General features: G+C 60.9%; 1 protein-coding gene across 1 annotated transcript; it reads left to right on the forward strand.

The window, feature by feature from the left end:
- The first annotated feature begins 7,970 nt into the window (after nucleotides 1–7,970).
- Nucleotides 7,971–18,160, forward strand: SCARF2 (scavenger receptor class F member 2). The gene is made up of 11 exons (XM_056120689.1): nucleotides 7,971–8,131; nucleotides 12,535–12,593; nucleotides 12,691–12,792; nucleotides 13,024–13,543; nucleotides 13,658–13,876; nucleotides 13,980–14,108; nucleotides 14,259–14,362; nucleotides 14,436–14,553; nucleotides 14,693–14,808; nucleotides 15,940–16,092; nucleotides 17,180–18,160. Exons 1-11 carry the CDS (start codon nucleotides 7,971–7,973, stop codon nucleotides 18,106–18,108), a joined length of 2,610 nt encoding a protein of 869 aa, XP_055976664.1. The 3' UTR covers nucleotides 18,109–18,160.
- Nucleotides 18,161–19,391: the final 1,231 nt, after the last annotated feature.

The following is a 19,391-nucleotide window of genomic DNA, read 5'->3' on the forward strand; positions in this document are numbered from 1 at the left end:
GTGGGGCCAGCTGGCACGAGTGGGCAGCTCTCTGGGCTCTCCCTTTGGGAAACCCTGAGGACTGGGGAGGGAGATGAGACCACCAGTGCCCGTGCAGGGCCCCCCTAACCCTGAGGAAATGTGCCCCCGCTCCTTAAGCCCAGCAGGACACCCTGTGCTTACACCTGGGGGTGGCAATCCCATAACAGACCCTGGTGAGTCACTCCAGTGGGACAGGAGGATCACATTCCCCAGGATGGGCTCCCCGGGCTCTGAGGGGTTGGGACAGACTCAAGCAGGACTCCCCATGGGACTGGGAGCCCCCATTTCTCACAGACCCCCTGCGGAGAAGAGCAGTGCCAAAGGTGTACCCCAGGGCCGGGCATGTGCCTAGCTTGGGGCCTCTAGCCCCCTAGAGCCACTGAGACACAGACACAGGTTTGTGGGAGATTCTGGTGGGGGGGGGGGGGGCTATGACTGTGACAGTGGGGGACCGGAGAGCACAGCAGGTAGGGCGCTTGCCTTGCACCACGTGATCACCCCACTGGACATGGTCCCCAACACCTCCCTCCTCCCTCCCCACCAAAAGCGCTATAAGGCTGGGCTGAGGAGATGGCTCAAAGGGAGGAGCACGTGCTGCTTGTGAGAGCCCTGGGTCTGATCCCCAGCCCGCATGGCCCCCCGAGCACCAGCGGGAATGAACCCCCCACCCAGCACCACAGTGGGAGTAGTCCCTGAAGACCACCTTAAAACCAGAGGGGGAGGGCTGGAGCCATAGCACAGCAGGTAGGGCATTTGCCTTGCACGCGGCCGACCCGGGTTCGATCCCCAGCATCCCATATGGTCCCCTGAGCACCGCCAGGAGTGATTCCTGAGTGCAGAGCCAGGAGTAACCCTTGTGCATCGCCGGGTGTGACCCAAAAAGCAAAAAACAAAAACAAAAAAAAACAGAGGGGCTGGGGAAGGCACTGAGGAGAGAGAGGAGGGTCAAGCAGGCACTCCTATTCACTCGCAAGTCACCTTTTCCTGGAAAATATCATTGAGGAGCTGAAGAAATAGTACAGGGGTGCTTGCCTTGAACCCTGGGGCTGAGTCAGAAGCCCTGGGTGCTACTGGGTATGGCCCAACCCCCACCCCCCAAAGTGTCATTTATGGGGCCAGAGAGATAGTACAGTGGGTTAGGCGCTTACTTTGCACATGGCTGACGTGGGTAAGATGCCCAGCTCCTAATACGGTCCCCTGAGTGCAGAGCCAGGAGTAAGCCCTGAGCACAGCAGGATGTGGCTTCTCCCCCCCCCCCCCCCCATATAAGTATCATTTCTACCACTACCAAGGGATCAGCAACTTGATGCTCACCACCTTCTCTCTTTTTTTGCTTTTTGGATCACACCCAGCAGTGCTCAGGGGTTACTCCTGCTCTGCACTCAGGAATTACTTCTGGCAGTGCTCGGAGAACCTGGGATCGAACCCAGGTCAGCCACGTGCAAGGCAAACGCCCTGCCTGCTTGTGCTATAGCTCCAGCCCCCGATGCTCACCACCTTCTACTCGGCTTCCAGACTGTGGGGCTGCTGCTTGCCAGCCTGGCGATCTGAGCTGGAGCCATGACTGCAGATCTGGGGACTCTGTTTTTGTTGGCAAGATGCTGGGAGGGACCAAGAGCTCAAGAGGGGCTCCTGGGCAGGATGTGGGTGAGCATGGACTGTGAGTCCACACCAGCCTCAGCGGGAGATGGACCCACCACCCTGGAGACACCTCAATCCTTGCAACTGCAGCTGCTGAGCCAATCTCACCTGCAAATGATTCTGCACGTCCTCCAGGCAGTCCTCAACTTCCGGTTCCTGCTCATCGTACAATACATCTGCATCGTAGGCAGGACCTGCAATGCCGACATTGGCCTGGCTCCGAGAGATCTGCTGCTTGGCTGGAAGAGCACTGTGGTCGTGGGTGTCATGGGACCTTGCCTTTAACCTGGCCAAGTACTGTCTGTAGTGTGACTGCAGGAAGCAGCTCCAGCCCGGAAGACAGGCAATTCTCAGCCAGCGGAAGTTCCCACTGATCTGAGAAGTTTATTAGGCTGCATCATTCCAGAGACAAATCCTGAATCCTACCTAATTCTGTATCTTCATCACTTGAACAAAATAGAACAGGACTGGAGAGATAGTTTGGGGCTAAACTAAGGCATGTGCCTTGCATGTAGCTGAGCCTGGACCCTGAGCATCTCCAGGTGCAGCTCTAGAGGCCTCCAAGTACACTGGAGTAGCCCAAATACTCCTCAGCATTGCATGGTCTGATTAGCACAACATCCTTAGGCCCTCATGTTGCACTCCCAGCCCAGCTGGTTAAGAATTCGCTAGGAGTTGCTCCTGGCCTCCAGAGCACTGCTTAGGAGTCCACCTCCCCAATTTTAAAAATAAGACGTATAAGACCAAGGGGAGTATAGGGTAGAGTAGAGGGCAAGTCCTGGCACAGGGCCAGGGATTTGGGCAGCAGCCTGGCATTCAAGCACACTTCCCGTACCACCTCCTGTCTCGAGAACTGGGCAGCCTGAGCCCTCTAGCTGGGCACGTTGCCAATTCTGCATTCATGCCTTTGCTCAAATGCTCAGCCCTTTCCTGCCTGAAAAATCTGCACCTCTAGGAAGCCATCCTGGCCAGGACGGGTGAGCCTGTTGGGACACTGGCAACAACTGAAGGTCTGAAGGTGCCCAGCTACCTACAGTTGCCTCTGCTTTCTAATTCCCTGGCTCCAGGCCCGGTTGGAGTCTATTGCTCACTCCTTCCTTGCCTTTCGGTCTCTCAAGGGGCATGGGAGTCATTTGATACCTCTGATTTCTGGACTGTCATCGACTGCCTGAATGTCTGGAGTTTCTGAGCTCGGGCTGGGAACAGTCCTTTTTATTGACTTTTTTCTTTTTGCTTTGGGAGACACCAAATGGTACTATTCAGGGCTTACTCCTGGCTCTATGCTCAAGGATCAGTCCTGGTGAGGCTGGGGGGACCACATGGGATGTTGGGGATTGAACCCACATGCAAAACAAGTGCCCTGCCCACTGTACTATCTCTCCAGTCCCTGGCCACAGTTACCATCCGAGAGCAATGGGGATGAGATGACAAAGTTGCTTTTTTTTCTAATATATACTTTTTTATTTCAAAATTTACTAATATTCTCTTGTTACCTGCAACCCATTAAATTTAAAGAACTTTAAATTACAGATACTTGCCGCCAGCAGGTCAATCTGTACCTATGAGGCGAGTGCATCAGCAGCCTGATGACACCATCAGACTTTCAGATACCCCAAAATTGCTGCTGTGCCTTTGACCATACCCCAAAAACTTGAGGCAAAGTTTACCAAGAAAGTAAATGGCCAAAAGTTAGGTGTGTGGGAGACACGCCCACAAACCACCTCCAATTCAGTTATATAATTGGAGGCATGGCCTCTCTGGTTCCTAATTGAAGTGCTTAATGGCCATGATCCCAGAGACTCAGAAACAAATCTCGAAACCCAGCGGCTTTTGGCAAAAATGTGTTTCTGCAGTAGGTTACTGGCGCTGGGCCACTCCAGGTGGGAATAGGTTTCATGCCTTGGCCTGTTCCCCTTGGCGGCCCAGTGATTGTCATCCTCCAGAGGCCACTGGACAGTCAGGTTTGGGCCTGCAGTAACAAGACACGCAGGGCCTCACCAGATGGGGGTGGAACTGACCCTTTCCTCCCCATCCAAGCGAGACCTTGAGTTGCCGCCTAAAAACGGCCTCCCTGGCTCCTGATCAAGCTGATTGATGGCCATGATCCCAGAGACTCAGAAACAAATCTCGAAACCCAGCGGCTTTTGGCAGAAATGCATCTGGACTGCATACACGGCCATGGCTCCAGAGGCAAAAGGACTTAATCCAGAGCCCGGCAGCTTGCAGCAGAAAAGTGAATGGATCATGCGTTAAAATACGGCGCCATGCCTCCTGGGAGGGAAAGGGTGTCACTCCCTTCTGCCTTCCCCTCCTCCCCCAGCAGCAAGGTGCCCACCGCCTCAGAGCCTTTTGGAAAGCCAGGTATGAGCCGGCAGTGACGGGGCAACTGCAGTCTCATGGGAAGGGGGGCGGTACCGGCTCGTCCTTCACGTCCTACCGAGGTCACGAGTTGCCCCCCACGAGTAGCTCTCCGGCACAGTCATGGCTCCAGAGGCAAAAGGACTTAATCCAGAGCCCAGCAGCTTGCGGCAGAAAAGTGAATGGACCATGTGGTAAACTACAGCGCCATGCCTCCCCAGGAGGGAAAGGGTGTTGCTCCCTTCCGCCTTTCCCCCTCCCCCCCCGCAGCAAGGTGGCCACCGCCTCAGAGCTTATAGGAATGTCAGGTATGAGCCGGCTGGGCTGTGACGGGGCAACTGCAGTCTCATGGGAAGGGGGCGGTACTGGTTTGTCCTTCACTCCCTACCAAGGTCCTGAGTTGCCCCCCATGAGCGGCTCTCTGGAACAGTCATAACATCAGATGCACAGAAACCAATCTCGTAATTGTCTGGCTCTTTGCAGAAATCCAAAATTGCGCGGCTGCAATAGTGGCCGTGCAACATTATATGATTCTAATTACCAGCTATAGAAAACAAAGTATTTCACAATGCCTTTTCAGCAATTCTGATTGTTGGGGGGAAATTCTAAACAATAATGGTGCATCTTTTGTCAAAATAATGAATGTAATCAATGTAGAGAAGAGTTGAGTGGAAATTATCTGCCTCACAGGCATTGGGAGGGGTATGAGGGGGGTATATTGGAGTTCTTGGTGGGGAAAATTGAGTACTGGTGAAGGGAAAGGTGTTTGATCATTGTATGACTGAGACTTAAACCTTAGTAACTTCTTCTGAAAGCTTAATAACTTCTCCCACAGTGATTCAATAAATAAATATAAGACGAAAAATAAATAAATAAATAAATAAAACTATGAAAAAAAAAGTAAGGTGGAGTTCATGCCCAATTCAATCAGCTAATCAGTGGCTGAATAAATAGCAGTACTCCTACATATTAAAATAAATAAATTACAGATACAGTATCTTTTTATTTTTTATAATTTTATTTATTAAATCACCGTGAGAGCAGTTACAAAGCTTTCAGGTTTAAGTCTCGGTCATACAATGAAACACCCGTACCTTCACCAGTGCCCATTCTCCACCACCAAAGACCCCAGTATACCCCCATCCCACACCCTCTCCCTACTTGTGGGGCAGATGATTTCCACATTATTCTCTCTCTACTTTGATCACATTCAATATTTTGACACCAGACCCACCATTATTATTTGGGATTTTACCCCAACACTCAGATCTGCTGAAAAGGCAACAGTAGACAATTTGTTTTCTATTGCTGGTTAAGAATAACATATGGGTGCTGGAGAGATAGCACAGCAGGTAGGGCGTTTGCCTTGCACGTGGCCGACCCGGGTTCGATTCCCAGCATCCATATGGTCCCCTGAGCACTGCCAGGAGTAACTACTCCTGAGTGCAGATCCAGGAGTAACCCCTGTGCATCGAGAGTGTGACCCAAAAAGCAAAAAAAAAAAAGAGTAACATATGATGTCTCATGGCTGCAGTAGTGGCTGTGAGATTTTGAAATTCCAAAATTTTAACCCTTAAATCTGGAGGGATTTCTGCCAAAACCTGCTGGGTTCCGAGATTTGTTCCTGAGTCTCTGAGATCATGGTCATTAAGCAGCTTGATCAGGAGCCAGAAAGGCCATTCATTGGTGGCGACTCAGGGGTCTCATTGGGACGGGGAGGAAAGGGCCGACGCCACCACCATCCCGTGAGGCCCCATGTGTCTTGTCACAGAAGGCCCAAACCTGACTGTCCAGTGGCCTCTGGAGGATAGCGGCCACCGAGCCACCTAGGGGTAGCAGGAGAAGGGACAACACCCCTGTGGTGGCCCAGCGACAGTAACCTACTGCAGGGTCCGGATGCATTTCTGCCAAAAGCCACTGGGTTCCAAGATTAGTTTCTGAGTCTCTGGGATCATGGGCGTTAAGCAGCATGATCAGGAGCCAGAGAGGCCGTTCGTGGGCGGCGACTCAGGGTTTCGTTGGAGTGTGGAGGGAAGGGCCGGATCCATCCCCATTCCATGAGGACCGTGTGTCTCGTCACTGCGGACCCAAACCTGATTGTCCAGTGGCCTCTGGAGGATGGTGGCCACTGGGCTGCCAGGGGGAACAGGCCAAGGCACAAAACCTATTCCCACCGGCGTGGCCCAGCGCCAGTAAGACAAAGTTGCTTTTAAGGGAAGAGCTCTGACCCCATGGGTGATCTGCTGTTGCGGGGGGACATCCTCCAGAATGCCAGCCTTTTACAAAGATGGAAATTTGGGGGACCCGCAGGTCTGAGGGGAAAGATGAAGTCTGAGGTGCATTTGTGAACTGAGTCCTGGGGGCTCCTCCAGTCCAGGGATCTGTCCCTCTAGAGTGAGAATCAAGTGGTATACCCTGAGCTGGGGCTCCACAGGCCAGGCCAGAGACAGGAGGGCGCTGCTGGCCCAAGGTGTGCCCAGGCTAAGCTGCCCAGAAGTGGCCGGCCTATTTACTTGTACTAAGGAGTGTTTGCATTTGTGACCATATGGGCAAACTGCCCCTTCCAGCCCACCCTGCTGCTGGCCATGCCCACTGCTCCTGAACTCATGCACCCCGGGGAGAGGGTCCTAAGGCTGAAGCCCCTATCCCGCTCTCCCCACCCCTGCCAGCCTACCCTGCACTGGCCTTGGTCCCAGGTTGCAGCCTAGGGATGGGGCCTTCTGCAGTCCTTGTTCCAATTCCCTCCCGCCATGGCAGGACCCTCCACCTCAGTCCTTTCGTCACCTGCTCCCTCACCCCAGGATGCCCCAGGTCACCTGCTCCCCAAGAGAAGCAGGTGCTGTCTTCCCCAGACCCTCCCACCGCCAGCTGCCAAGTCCTCAAAGGGCTCATCCTTGCTGGGGCCTGGGGGCCGCTGGTTGTCCCACCCCCACTAGCGTTTGCTCTCTGTGCTCTGAGGCCACCCCTCTGCTCCCTGCCACTGCTCCTAGACCTTGTTCCCTTTCCATCTAGGTCCCACCACCTTCCCGGCCACCTACCCTCCTGGTTGCCTGGAGCTCCCACTTATCCCTGCCCTGACACTCCTTCTAGACTCTGCCTCTTGGGGCTCCCCACAGTCTTCACAGGCTAATCCCTCTCGTGGGCTCCTTGACCCTCCCTGATCCTGTGACAAGCACCTGGGCTGTCAGTCCGAGAGGTCTCCGGTGGCCTCGCTGGCTCTGTGCTTCTATCAGGGGTCATGGCTGTGCCCCTGGATCTTGCTGGGGCTTCTCCAGCCCCGTCCCCACGCGGACCCCCTTCCCCCAGGGCCTCTCGGCTATACCAAGGCAATCAGAGGCCTCAAGCACCCTACTCGGGCTGCCTCGGCCACTCTCGATGGTGCCCAGCGCGCCAAGAATAGCTGAGCACTCAGCGGGCACTAGAGGACTTTTGGAACGGAGGCTCTTGGCCTTGACCCGGGCCCTGTGCGGGGCCGCCCAGCCCAGGCGGGATCCGGGACGCTGGGGGGCGGGCGGCGGGGCGGGGGCGTCCGCCCGGGTCTCACATCTCCTCGCCGTCCCGGGCGGACTCGGCCCTCGAGGGAGCGCGCGGGAGTCGCTCCCGCCGCGGGTGCCCCGGGAGCCGGAGGCGGCGTCGGGCGGGGGGATTCCGCCCGCGGCCCCGCGCCCCTGCCTCCCTCCCCGGGCCTCCTGCATCCAAACCCCCGCAAGTCTGCGAGCGGCCGCGAGGGGCGGGGGCTGCGCGCAGGGGCGGCGGCGCGGCCGGAGGGTGGGTGGGGTCTGGCGCGGGGCGGGCGCTGCCGCCTGGCCGGCCGCGGCTGGCCGGGGATCAGGGAGCCGATGTGGAATTTCCTGCCCGGCCCGGCGCCCCTCCTGTCGCCCCCCGCCCGGCCGCGCACTCCGCTTCCGGCCGCTCTCGCTGCGGCCGCACCCGCGCCAGCCCCGCGCCGCATGGAGGGCGCAGGGCCCCGGGGGGCCGGGCCGCCGGGGCGCCGGGGAGCCCGGGGCCCGCCGCTGCTGCCGCCGCCGCTGCTGCTGCTCTGGCTGCTGGCCGGCCCCGCGGCGCCCCAGGAGCTGAACCCGCGCGGCCGCAACGTGTGCCGCGCGCCCGGGTAGGAGCCCGGCCTGGCTGGGAGAGGGGCCGCGGGGGGCGCTCGGGCCGTGGGGGTGGCCGGGAAGGGGGGCGCCCGGGACCTCCCCGCGGCCGCAGCTCAGTGCGCCGGCCCCTGGGGCCCCCGGCCGATGCCGCTCTGCCGCAGGCGGAGCCGGGGCGCACGGGACGGCAGCGCTCCCGAGGATACCGGGGCTCGTGGCCAGCGGAGGGCAAGCGGAGTGTCGTGGGTGACACGCGGCCGCGACTGCATTCCTAGAAAAGGGGAGCCGTGGGCCAGCCTGTTGCGGCAGGCGGCCGAGTCGCCCGAGCGACATGTGCAAAGGCCCCTGCACGAAGGCGGCTGGCGTCGGGAGGGGGGGAGAGGCGACGGAGCGGCGCCCCGCGAACTGGGAGCGGCTCTGCGGGACCGTGTCGCGTCTCAGCACGAGCAAGCGCGGCGGTGGAGGGTTGGCGATGGAGCGCGGCTCCGGGCAGGGGCTCGGACAGCGCTGGGCACCGTGTCTGCAGGAGGCGGCGCCCCCGGGCGGGGGGGGGGGGTCCTGGGTGCAGCAAGGGACAGAGCAAAGGTGGGGCGCCACGAGGAGCGAGCTGGAAACGCCGGAGCGGGGCAGACGCGGGCCAGACCCTGCCGAAGAAGGGCTGGGGTCTCCGACCTTCAACCGAGGGCGAAGAGGAGACGCCGGGCGTGGGCGCGGGGTCTGGGGGCCTGGCAGGCCGGTCAGAGGCCACGGCGAGGTCAAGGACGCGTCCGCGGCCAGGCGGGAGCCGGCGTGGGGCGGGGGACTGCGGTGACGGGACTTGGGTGCTCGGCGCGAGCGGGGAGCTGGAGAAGCGAGCCGGGGGGCTCCGGGCAGATGCCGTCGGGGCGCCCGCAGCGGCAGGGCCCCGGGAGGCCGCTTTGGGGGGCTCGGCGGTGGCAGCAGACAAGGGGCTGCGGAGGGGGCTGCGCGGGGTTTCCGAGATCGGCTCCCGCGGCGCGCAGACCCCTCCCCGCCGCGAGCCCCGCCTCCGGGGCGGGGGCCGGCCTGGCCCGCCATCTGCTTCGCATCGCCGCCGCCGCCGCCTCCCGGGCCTCCCCGGCCCCAGGAATGCAGTGGCGGCGGCGGGCGGGGCCGCGCCTGCCCGCCGCCGCCAGCCTCGCCAGCCCTCCTTCCCCGACGGGCATCGGAGCTGGGGGACCCGGTGGCACGGATCCCGCTCCCGAGGCGGCCTTACTCAGTAGCCCGGAGCTGGGGTCCCGGTGCGCCCCTTGTTCCTGTGTGCGCCTGGCCAAGTCGCTTGACCCCTGTAGACCCGACCCGCCGTTGGTGCCAGCACCCACCTCATCTTGTTTGGGGGCAATGACAGAGACCGGGTGGGAGCTCACTCTGGGCAGCCTGGGCACTGCCCTCCCAGAGGGGAGTCATCTCTGTCCACCTTGGAGGTTCCCCCCCCCGTCCTACTAAGGAGAACGGGCACCCGACCATGTTCTCGCACCTACTGTGTGTGCAAGAGGCAGCAGCGGCGCTCACGGCCCCTCCTGTGTGTGAGTCCGGGAGCAGTGCTGGGGTTCCGTGCGAGCTCTATCCTACAGGGTGACCTGACTGAGAGGGGCAACCAGGATGGGCCTTCCCTGAGGAGAGGAGGTGGGGGTTCACGGTACCTGGGATGTGGTCCTGAGTGCAGGAGGAGCCCTGCGGGGCTAGAGCTTAACCCACTTTTCCAGACTTGGGCGTTAGTCTAGCCACAGGGAGGGGCAGGAGGCCCTGATGAATGGGCAGATGAATGGGGGTGGGGGCTGGGAGTGGAAGGTGGGACCCATTTGGAGACTGCAGGGAGGGTGATAGTCAAAAGCCGGCGTACTCTCAGTAAGGCTCTTTTGGGAGTCCACACCCAGAGGTGCTCAGGGGCTCTTCCTGGTTTGTTGCTCAGGAATCACTCTGGCAGTGGTGCAGGGATGGAAAGCATGCACTCTGGCCCTACCCTCAATTTTGGGTGGGCCCGGGGGCATCCTGCAGCACAGCCATCTGGCTCCCCAAGGCCTTTTGAGGTGTGGAAACTGCCCGGTGTCCAGATCACCTTCCATCTCATTTTTCTAAGGGGTTCGAGCTCTTTCTAGCCCCGCTTGTCTGCCAGCCACTTCTCGGAGGGAAGGAGGTTTTCCTCTAGCCACACTCCTGTTCTTAGTCACTTACCTGAGCTTTACCCTGCTAGGGTGGAGCCTGGTGTCTACCCTGCTGTGGAAGCCAGGTGGACCCAGGGACTTCCTGGAGCCTGTCCAGCATGGCAGGGAAGCAAAGAGCAGTCTTAGTGGGACTCACAGTTTGTGCCACACACTTGACACATCACCTCTTTCTCAAGCCATTTATGGTAATACCTGGAACTACTCCCTCCTCTGTGCTCCCAGTAGTACATGGAGGATCTTGAGGTGTGCTGGGAATAGAGCCCTGGCCTCCTGTGTGTAGGGCATGTGCTCAACCCACACCCCCTGCGCTCATCCTCTCTCTCTCTCTCTCTCCCCACGCCCAGCAATATTTAGGGGTTACTCCTGGCTCTGCCCTCAGGAATTACTCCTGGTGGTGCTTAGGGAACTATATGGGACACCCACATAGGCTGCTGTGCAAGGAAAGCACCCTGCCCACTGTGCTATCTCTCCAGCCGCTTTCCTTCTCTCTTTTTATTCTTATTTACTTTGGGGTTTCTTTCTTAGTCCCTTCAGCAGTACTTAGGGCTTGCTCAGGGGTTACTCTGGTGAGAATAATATGGGGTCCTGGAAATTGAACCTAGATTGGTCACTTGCAAGAAAAATCATGCCTGGTGCTCAGGGCTCATTCAGTCTAGTGGTGGTCGGGGGACCGCACACAGTTCTGGAGACTGAACCGGGATCGGCCACACATAAGGCAAGCACCGGATCCCCTATTCCCTCTCTCCAGCCCTATTTATACATATGAAGCTGAAGCTCAGAAGGCAAGTGGCAGAGGTAGGCTTGGTGTGGCTCTAACACCAGGCTCCTACAAAGGCACTTGCCCTGCATGTGGCCGATGCAGGTTCTATCCCATATGGTTCCCTGAGCACCATAAGGAATAATCCCTGGGCAGAGCCAGGAATAAACCCTGAGCACAGCTGGGTGTGGTTCAATGCCCCTTCCCCGCCAAGTGTCAGCTGTTGCTGTATCGTTAGGGTTCGGACACAGACGTTTTAGGTCCATTGGGGCCCTTGAATCTGTAGCCTGGGTGCCTCTTCTCTCCTTCCTTTGCCTCACAGATGTGTGAGACCCCCGCAGCTCTGTGCTCATGTGGGTCCAGCCCAGCGCGTCACTCATGTGCCCTGTCCCCTCGAGCAGGACCTCCAAACCTTTGTGTCCACATACCCTGCATCAGTCTAGGGTTGCAGAAACTGTACCATCCCTAAGCAATTTCTTGACCTCTTATACCATTACATCATGTACCTTGCGAAGCCAAATCAAATTAAGGAAATTTGGACCGGGGGTGAGGGGGTGCTGGGGGTATAGCTCGGCAGTGCGAGCACACCCCTTGCATGTGGAAGCCATGGGTTTGATCTCCAGCACTACAAAATAAATAAGATATATTTTTTGAAGTATAAATAGAATTTCGAATCTCTCCTTGCCCCAAGTGTTAGTTTTTCATTTCTTGATGGAGGTGGGGATGGGAGGGACTTCCTGGCAGGTTGTACTGCTCCAGGTTGTACTGCCAGCAGGAGTGGACACCTCACTGCATCAACACAATCCTGCCCATCTTGGTGCCTGGCCCCTGCTGAGCATCAAGGTGTGTCCTGGTCCTCCTTGTCCTGAAGCTGTCCAGGTCGTGTCACAGGTGGATCCACAAACACCCAGGGATGCTCCAGACCATCAGGTTTGAGCAGGTCCCGCAGGCATAGGCATCTCCCCAGCCCCCTCACGGTGCTGCTCCTCCTGGTTTCTCTTTGTTACAGGTCTGGTGAATGGGAAGAGGGTCACGGAAGAATTTAGTGGGGCTTAGTTACCGGGATGGCTTGGAGAGGGAAGCTGTGTTGGTTGGCTCTCTGCCGCCTGTGTCTGCAGCTGGAACTCCTAGCTTCTTGGGGTGGTGGAAGGGCCGTTGGGGGGCCACACCTGGTGATGCTGGGACCACTCCCCCCCACCTTCTGGGAAGAGGATCACTCCCCGCAATGCTCAGAAGGTTATTCGGTGTCAGTGATCCAGCCTGGGCCATGCTAATCACGCACTTCGTCCTTGGCCCTGGACCTCATGGTCCCCTGAACCTGGGGAGTCTTCTGATAGTGCCTGACATTGCCCTTGGCCGCCGCCTCCCGGGGCAGACCGCGACCTCCGAGGCAGGGAGGTCTGGTGGGGGTCTCCGCGGAGCCTTCGGGACGGGATGCCGGAGAAAGAGCTTCAGGCTCAGTCACTCTCTCCCCCTGCAGTTCCCAAGAGCCCACGTGCTGCGCCGGCTGGAGGCAGCAGGGGGAGGAGTGTTCCGTCGGTGAGTAGGGCATCCCGGGGACCGGGCAGCGGGCACGGAGAGCAAGGGAGAGTGTGGGAGCTGGTCGCAAGGCAGCCTGGGTCCCTCTCGTCCGCAGCCGTGTGCGAAGGAAACTCGACGTGCTCGGAAAATGAGGTGTGCGTGCGGCCGGGCGAGTGCCGCTGCCGCCACGGATACTTCGGTGCCAACTGCGACACCAGTGAGCGCGGGTCCCGGCGGGGGCTGGGCTCTGGGGAGGGGTCCGAGAGTGGGGCCTGGGCAGCGAGGTGGAGCCAGCGAGCGAGGCGGGGTCTGATGCGGGCTGTGGCTCCGGCTTGGGGGCGGGGCCCGAGGCGCGGAGGGCGGAGGGGGAACGCGCGGTCCGGTTCGCGCCGAGTCTGGGGCTCTCTCCTGAGCGCCCCCCACCTTCCCTCTCCGCTCACCCCTGCAGAGTGCCCGCGCCAGTTCTGGGGTCCCGACTGCAAGGAACTGTGCGTGTGCCACCCGCACGGGCAATGTGAGGACGTGACGGGCCAGTGTACGTGCCACGCGCGGCGCTGGGGCGCACGCTGCGAGCATGCGTGCCAGTGCCAGCACGGCGCGTGCCACCCGCGAAGCGGCGTGTGTCGCTGCGAGCCTGGCTGGTGGGGCGCGCAGTGTGCCAGCGCGTGCTACTGCAGCACCATGTCGCGCTGCGACCCGCAGACGGGCGCGTGCCTGTGCCAAGTCGGCTGGTGGGGCCGGAGCTGCAACAATCACTGCGCCTGCAACTCGTCGCCCTGCGAGCAACAGAGCGGCCGCTGCCAGTGCCGCGAGCGCACGTTCGGGGCGCACTGCGAGCGCTACTGCCAGTGCTTTCACGGCCGCTGCCACCCTGTGGACGGCACGTGCGCCTGCGAGCCGGGCTACCGCGGCAAATTCTGCCGAGAGCCGTGCCCTGCAGGCTTCTACGGCCTGGGCTGCCGGCGCCGGTAAGAAAGGGCCGCCAACTGGGGAGGGCGGGAGGGAGGGACGGGTCGCGGGGGCGGAGGTAACCGGGAGAGGCGGCTGCCGGTCCCGCCCCTAGCCTCCCCTCCCTTCTCCAGATGCGGCCAGTGCAAGGGCCAACAGCCTTGCACGGTGGCCGAGGGCCGATGCCTGACCTGCGAGCCCGGTTGGAACGGCACCAAGTGCGACCAGCCGTGCGCCACCGGCTTCTACGGAGAGGGCTGCGGCCACCGCTGCCCGCCGTGCCGCGACGGGCACGCTTGCAACCATGTGACCGGCAAGTGCACGCGCTGCAACGCGGGCTGGATTGGCGACCGGTGAGCAGCTGTCTGAGCCCTTGATCCCAGACGTTTGAGCGGCTCTTCCCTCAGTGCCCTCCCCTTCCCCATTTCCGTCGATGCCTCCTTTTCTCCTTCCGAGGTGTGAGACCAAGTGCAGCAATGGCACCTACGGCGAGGACTGCGCCTTCGTGTGTGCGGACTGTGGCAGCGGCCACTGCGACTTCCAGTCTGGGCGTTGCCTGTGTAGCCCCGGCGTCCACGGAACCCAGTGAGTGCCCAGGGGCCCAGAAACGGTTGGGGGAGGGGCCTGCTTGACACAGGGCTCCAGCCAGACCCCAGGTCCTGCTGTGTTGGCAACCGAGACGGGACTCAGGCTTGGCCCTTGCCTGCGGCCCTCGCTGACCCCACGCTCCCGCAGCTGTAACCTGACTTGCCCTCCTGGGCTGCACGGCGTGGACTGCGCCCAGACCTGCAGCTGCCACGAGGACTCGTGCGACCCGGTCACCGGTGCCTGCCACCTGGGTGAGTGGGTAACAGGCGCCTGGAGTGTGGGCAGAGTATGGTCACTCGTGCTGACCCCGTGCCTCCTCTACAGAGACCAACCAGCGCAAGGGCGTCATGGGCGCGGGCGCGCTGCTGGCCCTGCTCCTCGGGCTGCTGCTCTCCTTGCTCGGCTGCTGCTGCGCCTGTCGGGGCAAGGATCCCGCGCGCCGGTGAGGCCCCCGGTTTCCCCCAGGCCCCGCCCCGGGGTGTGGTTTTGCGTCGCTGCCGCCCAGCCTCCGCCCCGTGTGCGTTTTTCCGCGCGGGGTCGCTTGCGGACCCCGCCCCCTCACTCCCCGCCGCACCCCGCAGGGACCTTGCGCTGGGAAGGAAGAAAGCGCCCCAAAGATTGTGCGGACGCTTCAGCCGCATCAGCATGAAGCTGCCCCGGATCCCGCTCCGCAGGCAGAAGCTGCCCAAGGTTGTAGGTAAGGAGTGACACGGAGTCTCCGCCGGGGATACCTCCCGACGCCGCAGACTGCTGAGGGTTGGACAGGAAGGGGGTCCCATAGGGCTTGGGCAATGAACGTTCGCGACGGCGCGGGCTGGGGAGGAAGGCGGGAGTCACCACCGCTGCGCAGGGTGGTGTGCATGATCGCATTGGGTAGGGCATGTCACCCACGGGGGTACACTCTGAGCCCTGGTGGGGTGCTGTAGATGCACGCGACCTGAGATCTGCCTCTGTCCTGCTGAGTTCCTGGAAAGCAGGCAGGACATACCCCCAACCCCCAATTCCCTACCCGGTGCCAGGAAGTGCTCCTTCACGCAGTCTCTGAGCACTGACACCCATCAGAGGAGGTAAAGAATCCCCCAAGATAACATCTTGGTCCCCAGCAGTGTGGAATCAATGGACACAGGTGTGGCAGCAGGATCTCCTTACATTCCTTCTGGGAGGCAGGTCAGCCAGCCAGCCTCTGGGATCTCCCCTCGTGGGGTATGCATCCCTAGAGCCCAGTCCTGGAGGTGCAACCTGTTCAAGTGGGTGAGCACTGCCTTAGGGAGCTCAGAAATGCTCTCAAGCTCCTTAGGGCCCAGGAGGCAGGGTCCAGAGCAAGGCTCTGAGGCCTTTGCCAGCGGGTGTTGTAACCAGTAGTGTCTCCCCAGCATTTTCTTTTTGGAGGGTGCAGTGCTGGTATCAAACCCAGGGCCTCATAGGCAAGGCATTTGCTCTACCGCTGACCCACACCCCCAGCCTGTTTTCCTAACACTTTTTGGTTTTGGGACCACATCGAGCAGTGCTTGTGGGGATCTTGTGGTGCTGCGGATTGAGCCCAGGGCTCCTGCACACAAAGCATGTGCCTGGTTCATTGTGCTCTCTCCCAGCTGCCTCTCCCACATTGTAATCAGGACGTTTCAGGACCTGGCTGCTCAGACTGGCAGGTTTTATGCCAGCTGTTCTCTCCTCTCTCTTTACTGGGTTCACCTCTACCTGTTCTCTGGCCTAGGATTCTCCTAGGGTAGTGCTGGTCATAGCCATGTCTTTTGTGATGGGGGGCCAGGGAGGGCACAGGCTGGGGTAGTACAGGGCTCCTGCCCCCTGTGCCTCCTTCTGTCCCCAGTGGCCCACCACGACCTGGATCACACGCTCAACTGTAGCTTCCTGGAGCCACCCTCGGGCCTTGAGCAGCCCTCACCATCCTGGTCATCCCGGGCCTCCTTTTCCTCTTTCGACACCACTGATGAAGGCCCTGTGTACTGCGTGCCCCACGAGGGTGAGTGCGCTCTGCTTGGGCCTCGCTCCAGCCCACTGAAGTGTTCCAGCCCAAAAGAATCCTGTGCTAGGGGTCCAGCATCCTGGGCACAGCTGGTGGGTGCTGATGGTCCAGGGAGATAGGTGGTCTCCTGCTACTAGTCACGACCCAGGTTAGCACCTGCGGGGAGAGGTCTCTGGGCTTTGTTAGAAGGGAGCAGAGGGGATAGGAAGGGGGTCCTAGAGGATCTGGTGGCACATCTTTGTCCACAAACATCAGGAAGGGTCTTGACTGCTGGGATTCTGGCCTCCTCTCCTGACACTCCCTGGGTGGCCTTGGGTAGGCCATTAAATCTGAGTCCTATCCACCCACTGCCACCCGTCCCCCCTCGCTCCCAAGCATTCAGGGCCAGGAGCATGCTCAGTGATATTGGGCCAACTGGGTTCAAAGGTTCAATTCTTCGGTCCAGGGTTAAAAGGCCCCTCAGACCCAGCTGGGGTCCTCCAGGTGCTGGGGTGCGGACTTGCAGTGGGATCCAGACAGCCACAGCAAGCCAAGTGTGGCTCCAGCACTTTGAGCCATCTCTCTGGCCCTAGTAATTTTATTTTCCTTTTTGTTTGATCAGAGCCTTTTGGGTGGTGGTCGGGGGTGGCGGGGACACACTTGACTGTACTTAGGGCTTACTCCTGGCTCCCTCAGGGATTTCTGACAAGCTTGGAGGACCATCCGGGGTGCCAGGGATCAATCCCTGTCCACTCTGCTATCGCTCGGGTCGCAAGAAGCTTTATATCCTACGAAGCCTTGCTTCCTAAAGGATCATAAATCGCCCTGCGAGGGTTCAAGGGTCAAGTCTAAACACTGTGACACTCACTGCCCTACCTGGGGTGTGATGGGGAGGCACATGTGGTTGGACCCAAGTCAGGCCGCCAACGGGAGGAGCCCCTCACCTCTGAGCTGCTGCACCCTGGTGCTCTGAACTCAGCTGATTAGTGCTAGAACCCCCTGGGCATGTCTGGATAAGAAGGGCAAGGGCGAGGTGATGAGAAGAGGAAGCTGAGCGGGTGGTCCCCTTGTCCAGGTGGGTCACTGTCCTGCTCCTTCTCGTCAGAGACAGCGGCAGGGAGCCAGGATACGGAGGCCCCTAGCGCCCCCACCGGGACGCCGGCGACAGCGTCAGCGCCCGGGCCCTTGACCACGCCGACAGCGACGGCGACAGCGACGGCCGAAGAGACCTCGCCTCTCCCCGCGTCCTCCGACAGCGAGCGGTCGGCGTGCAGCGAGGACGGGCCCGGCGGGGCGCTCTATGCGCGCATAGCGCGGCGCGAGGCCCGGCCGGCCCGGGCCCGGGGGGAGCCGGGGGGCCTGTCGCTTTCGCCGTCGCCCGAGCGCAGGAAGCCGCCGCCCCCCGATCCCGCCACCAAGCCCAAGGTGTCCTGGATCCACGGCAAGCACGGCGCCGCTGCCTCCGCCCACGCGCCCTCGCCGCCGCCCCCGGCCTCCGAGACCGCGCCCAGCCCCAGCAAGAGGAAACGGACGCCCAGCGACACGTCGGCGCGGCCAGAGGAGCCCAGCAGCCCCCGGGCCCGCGACCCGACGCCGCGGCCCCCGGGGTTGGCCGAGGAGGGGCCCGCCGCGCCTTCGCCGCCCCGGGCTCGGGCGCGAGGCCGCGGGCCGGGCCCCTCCGAGCCCACGGACGCGGGCGGCCCCCCGCGCAGTGCGCCGGAGGCCGCCTCCCTGCTGGCCGCCGAGCTGCGCGACAAGACTCGCAGCCTGGGCCGCGCCGAGGGGGCCCTGGGCGCGCCGGGCCCGCGGGAGAAGCCGGCGCCGCCGCAGAAGGCCAAGCGCTCGGTGCTGCCCGCCTCGCCGGCGCGCGCGCCCGCCACCACTCCCGAGGCTCCCGGGCCCGACAAGGCGGCCGCGGTCGGCGCGCCCGTCCCCGAAACTCCGCGGAAGAAAACCCCCATCCAGAAGCCGCCGCGCAAGAAGAGCCGGGAGGCGGCCGGAGAGCCCAGCAGGCCCGGGGCGCCCACCCTGTAGCCGGCGGCGACCCCAGCAGCGTCCGCAACTCCCCCGGCTTAGCAGCGCTGCTCGGCACCCCGCGCTCCGCGCCCGCCGGGCGTCTCCGCGCGGCCTCATTGGCTCGCGTCCGGCGCTCGGGCGGGAAGGCCCCTTCCGATTGGCCAGGGCCTCGGCGGTTGGCGGAAATCTCCCTTCCCATTGGCCAAGCCGAGGGCGGGTTCTGCCCAGAAACGACCTTTTACTGGTCAAGCTTGCACTTGGCTGGGGCTTCTTTTTCATTGGCTGAGGCCAGAAGCACTTCTGCCCCGCTGCCTCTCATTGGCCAGGGCCTGGCGCCTCTGGCTGGAGGCTACTTTCCTTGACCGGATCCCGAGGCTCTTCCCTCTGGCTGGGCATTTGGTGAACCGGAGCCTGGGGAGGAGGGCTGGTCTCTGCTCCTCAAGGGGTTCAACGCTCCCAGGCTCGACTGTCCCACCCCGATGCCCCCCAGCCCTGGCCCCTCAGCTGTCAGCTGGTTTTGATGGCCTCCCACTACCCCAAATGCGTGGGAATCCGAGGGGCCACCCCACTGGCCTAAGGAGATGTATTTATAGGCCCCCGGCAGGGCCACCTCCTCTCCACCAGGGTGCCCCAGGATGGGCTCACCCTGGCAAGGGCTTGGCCAAAGCTTTCTTAATAAAGTGCCTTTTCTTTCCACCTGTGCTCCTTTCCCCCGTCTTCGGACCTTGGACAAGGAAGACCATTTCCCAGAAACTGCATTGTGGGGCTGCATAAGTACAGGGCCTAAGGCGCTTGCCTTGCGTGCAGCTGACGCTGGTTCCATCCCCATCATTGCATAAATCCACTGCATCCCCTCTCAAGCAGCCTCTCCAGGAGTGATCCTTGAGCACAGAGCCAGGAGTAAGTTCTGAGTACCAAAATCAAAAGGGGAAAAAAGAAAATGACAAAAACTAAACCCCTCTGGTCTGCCCTCACACCCCAAATGCTGTAGTGCTGACGCAGCCATCCTGAGTGTGGTTCTCAGGGGACCATGCTCAAACTGAGTTGTGTCTGTTTTATTAGGCCTATTGTGCACCATCCTTGCCTGACCCCCCCCCCACACACACACACACATACACCCTCTATTTTGGGTGCCTTCCTATCTGCGAAATGTGGGCCAGAAGAGATGGGGCGAAGTTCTGTAGCTACATGGGAAGTTGGGGAGATCACTTTTGACCCATGCTTTCCCTGCTGGTCTTTGCTATTATACTGGGGCTCTGAGTTGTTTGGTGTGGTTGGGGAGGGTCAGAGGCTGGGGCCAG

The sequence above is a fragment of the Sorex fumeus genome, unplaced genomic scaffold, assembly GCF_029834395.1.
Source record: "Sorex fumeus unplaced genomic scaffold, SorFum_2.1 ptg000043l, whole genome shotgun sequence".
In the NCBI taxonomy this organism is placed as follows: Eukaryota; Metazoa; Chordata; class Mammalia; order Eulipotyphla; family Soricidae; genus Sorex; species Sorex fumeus.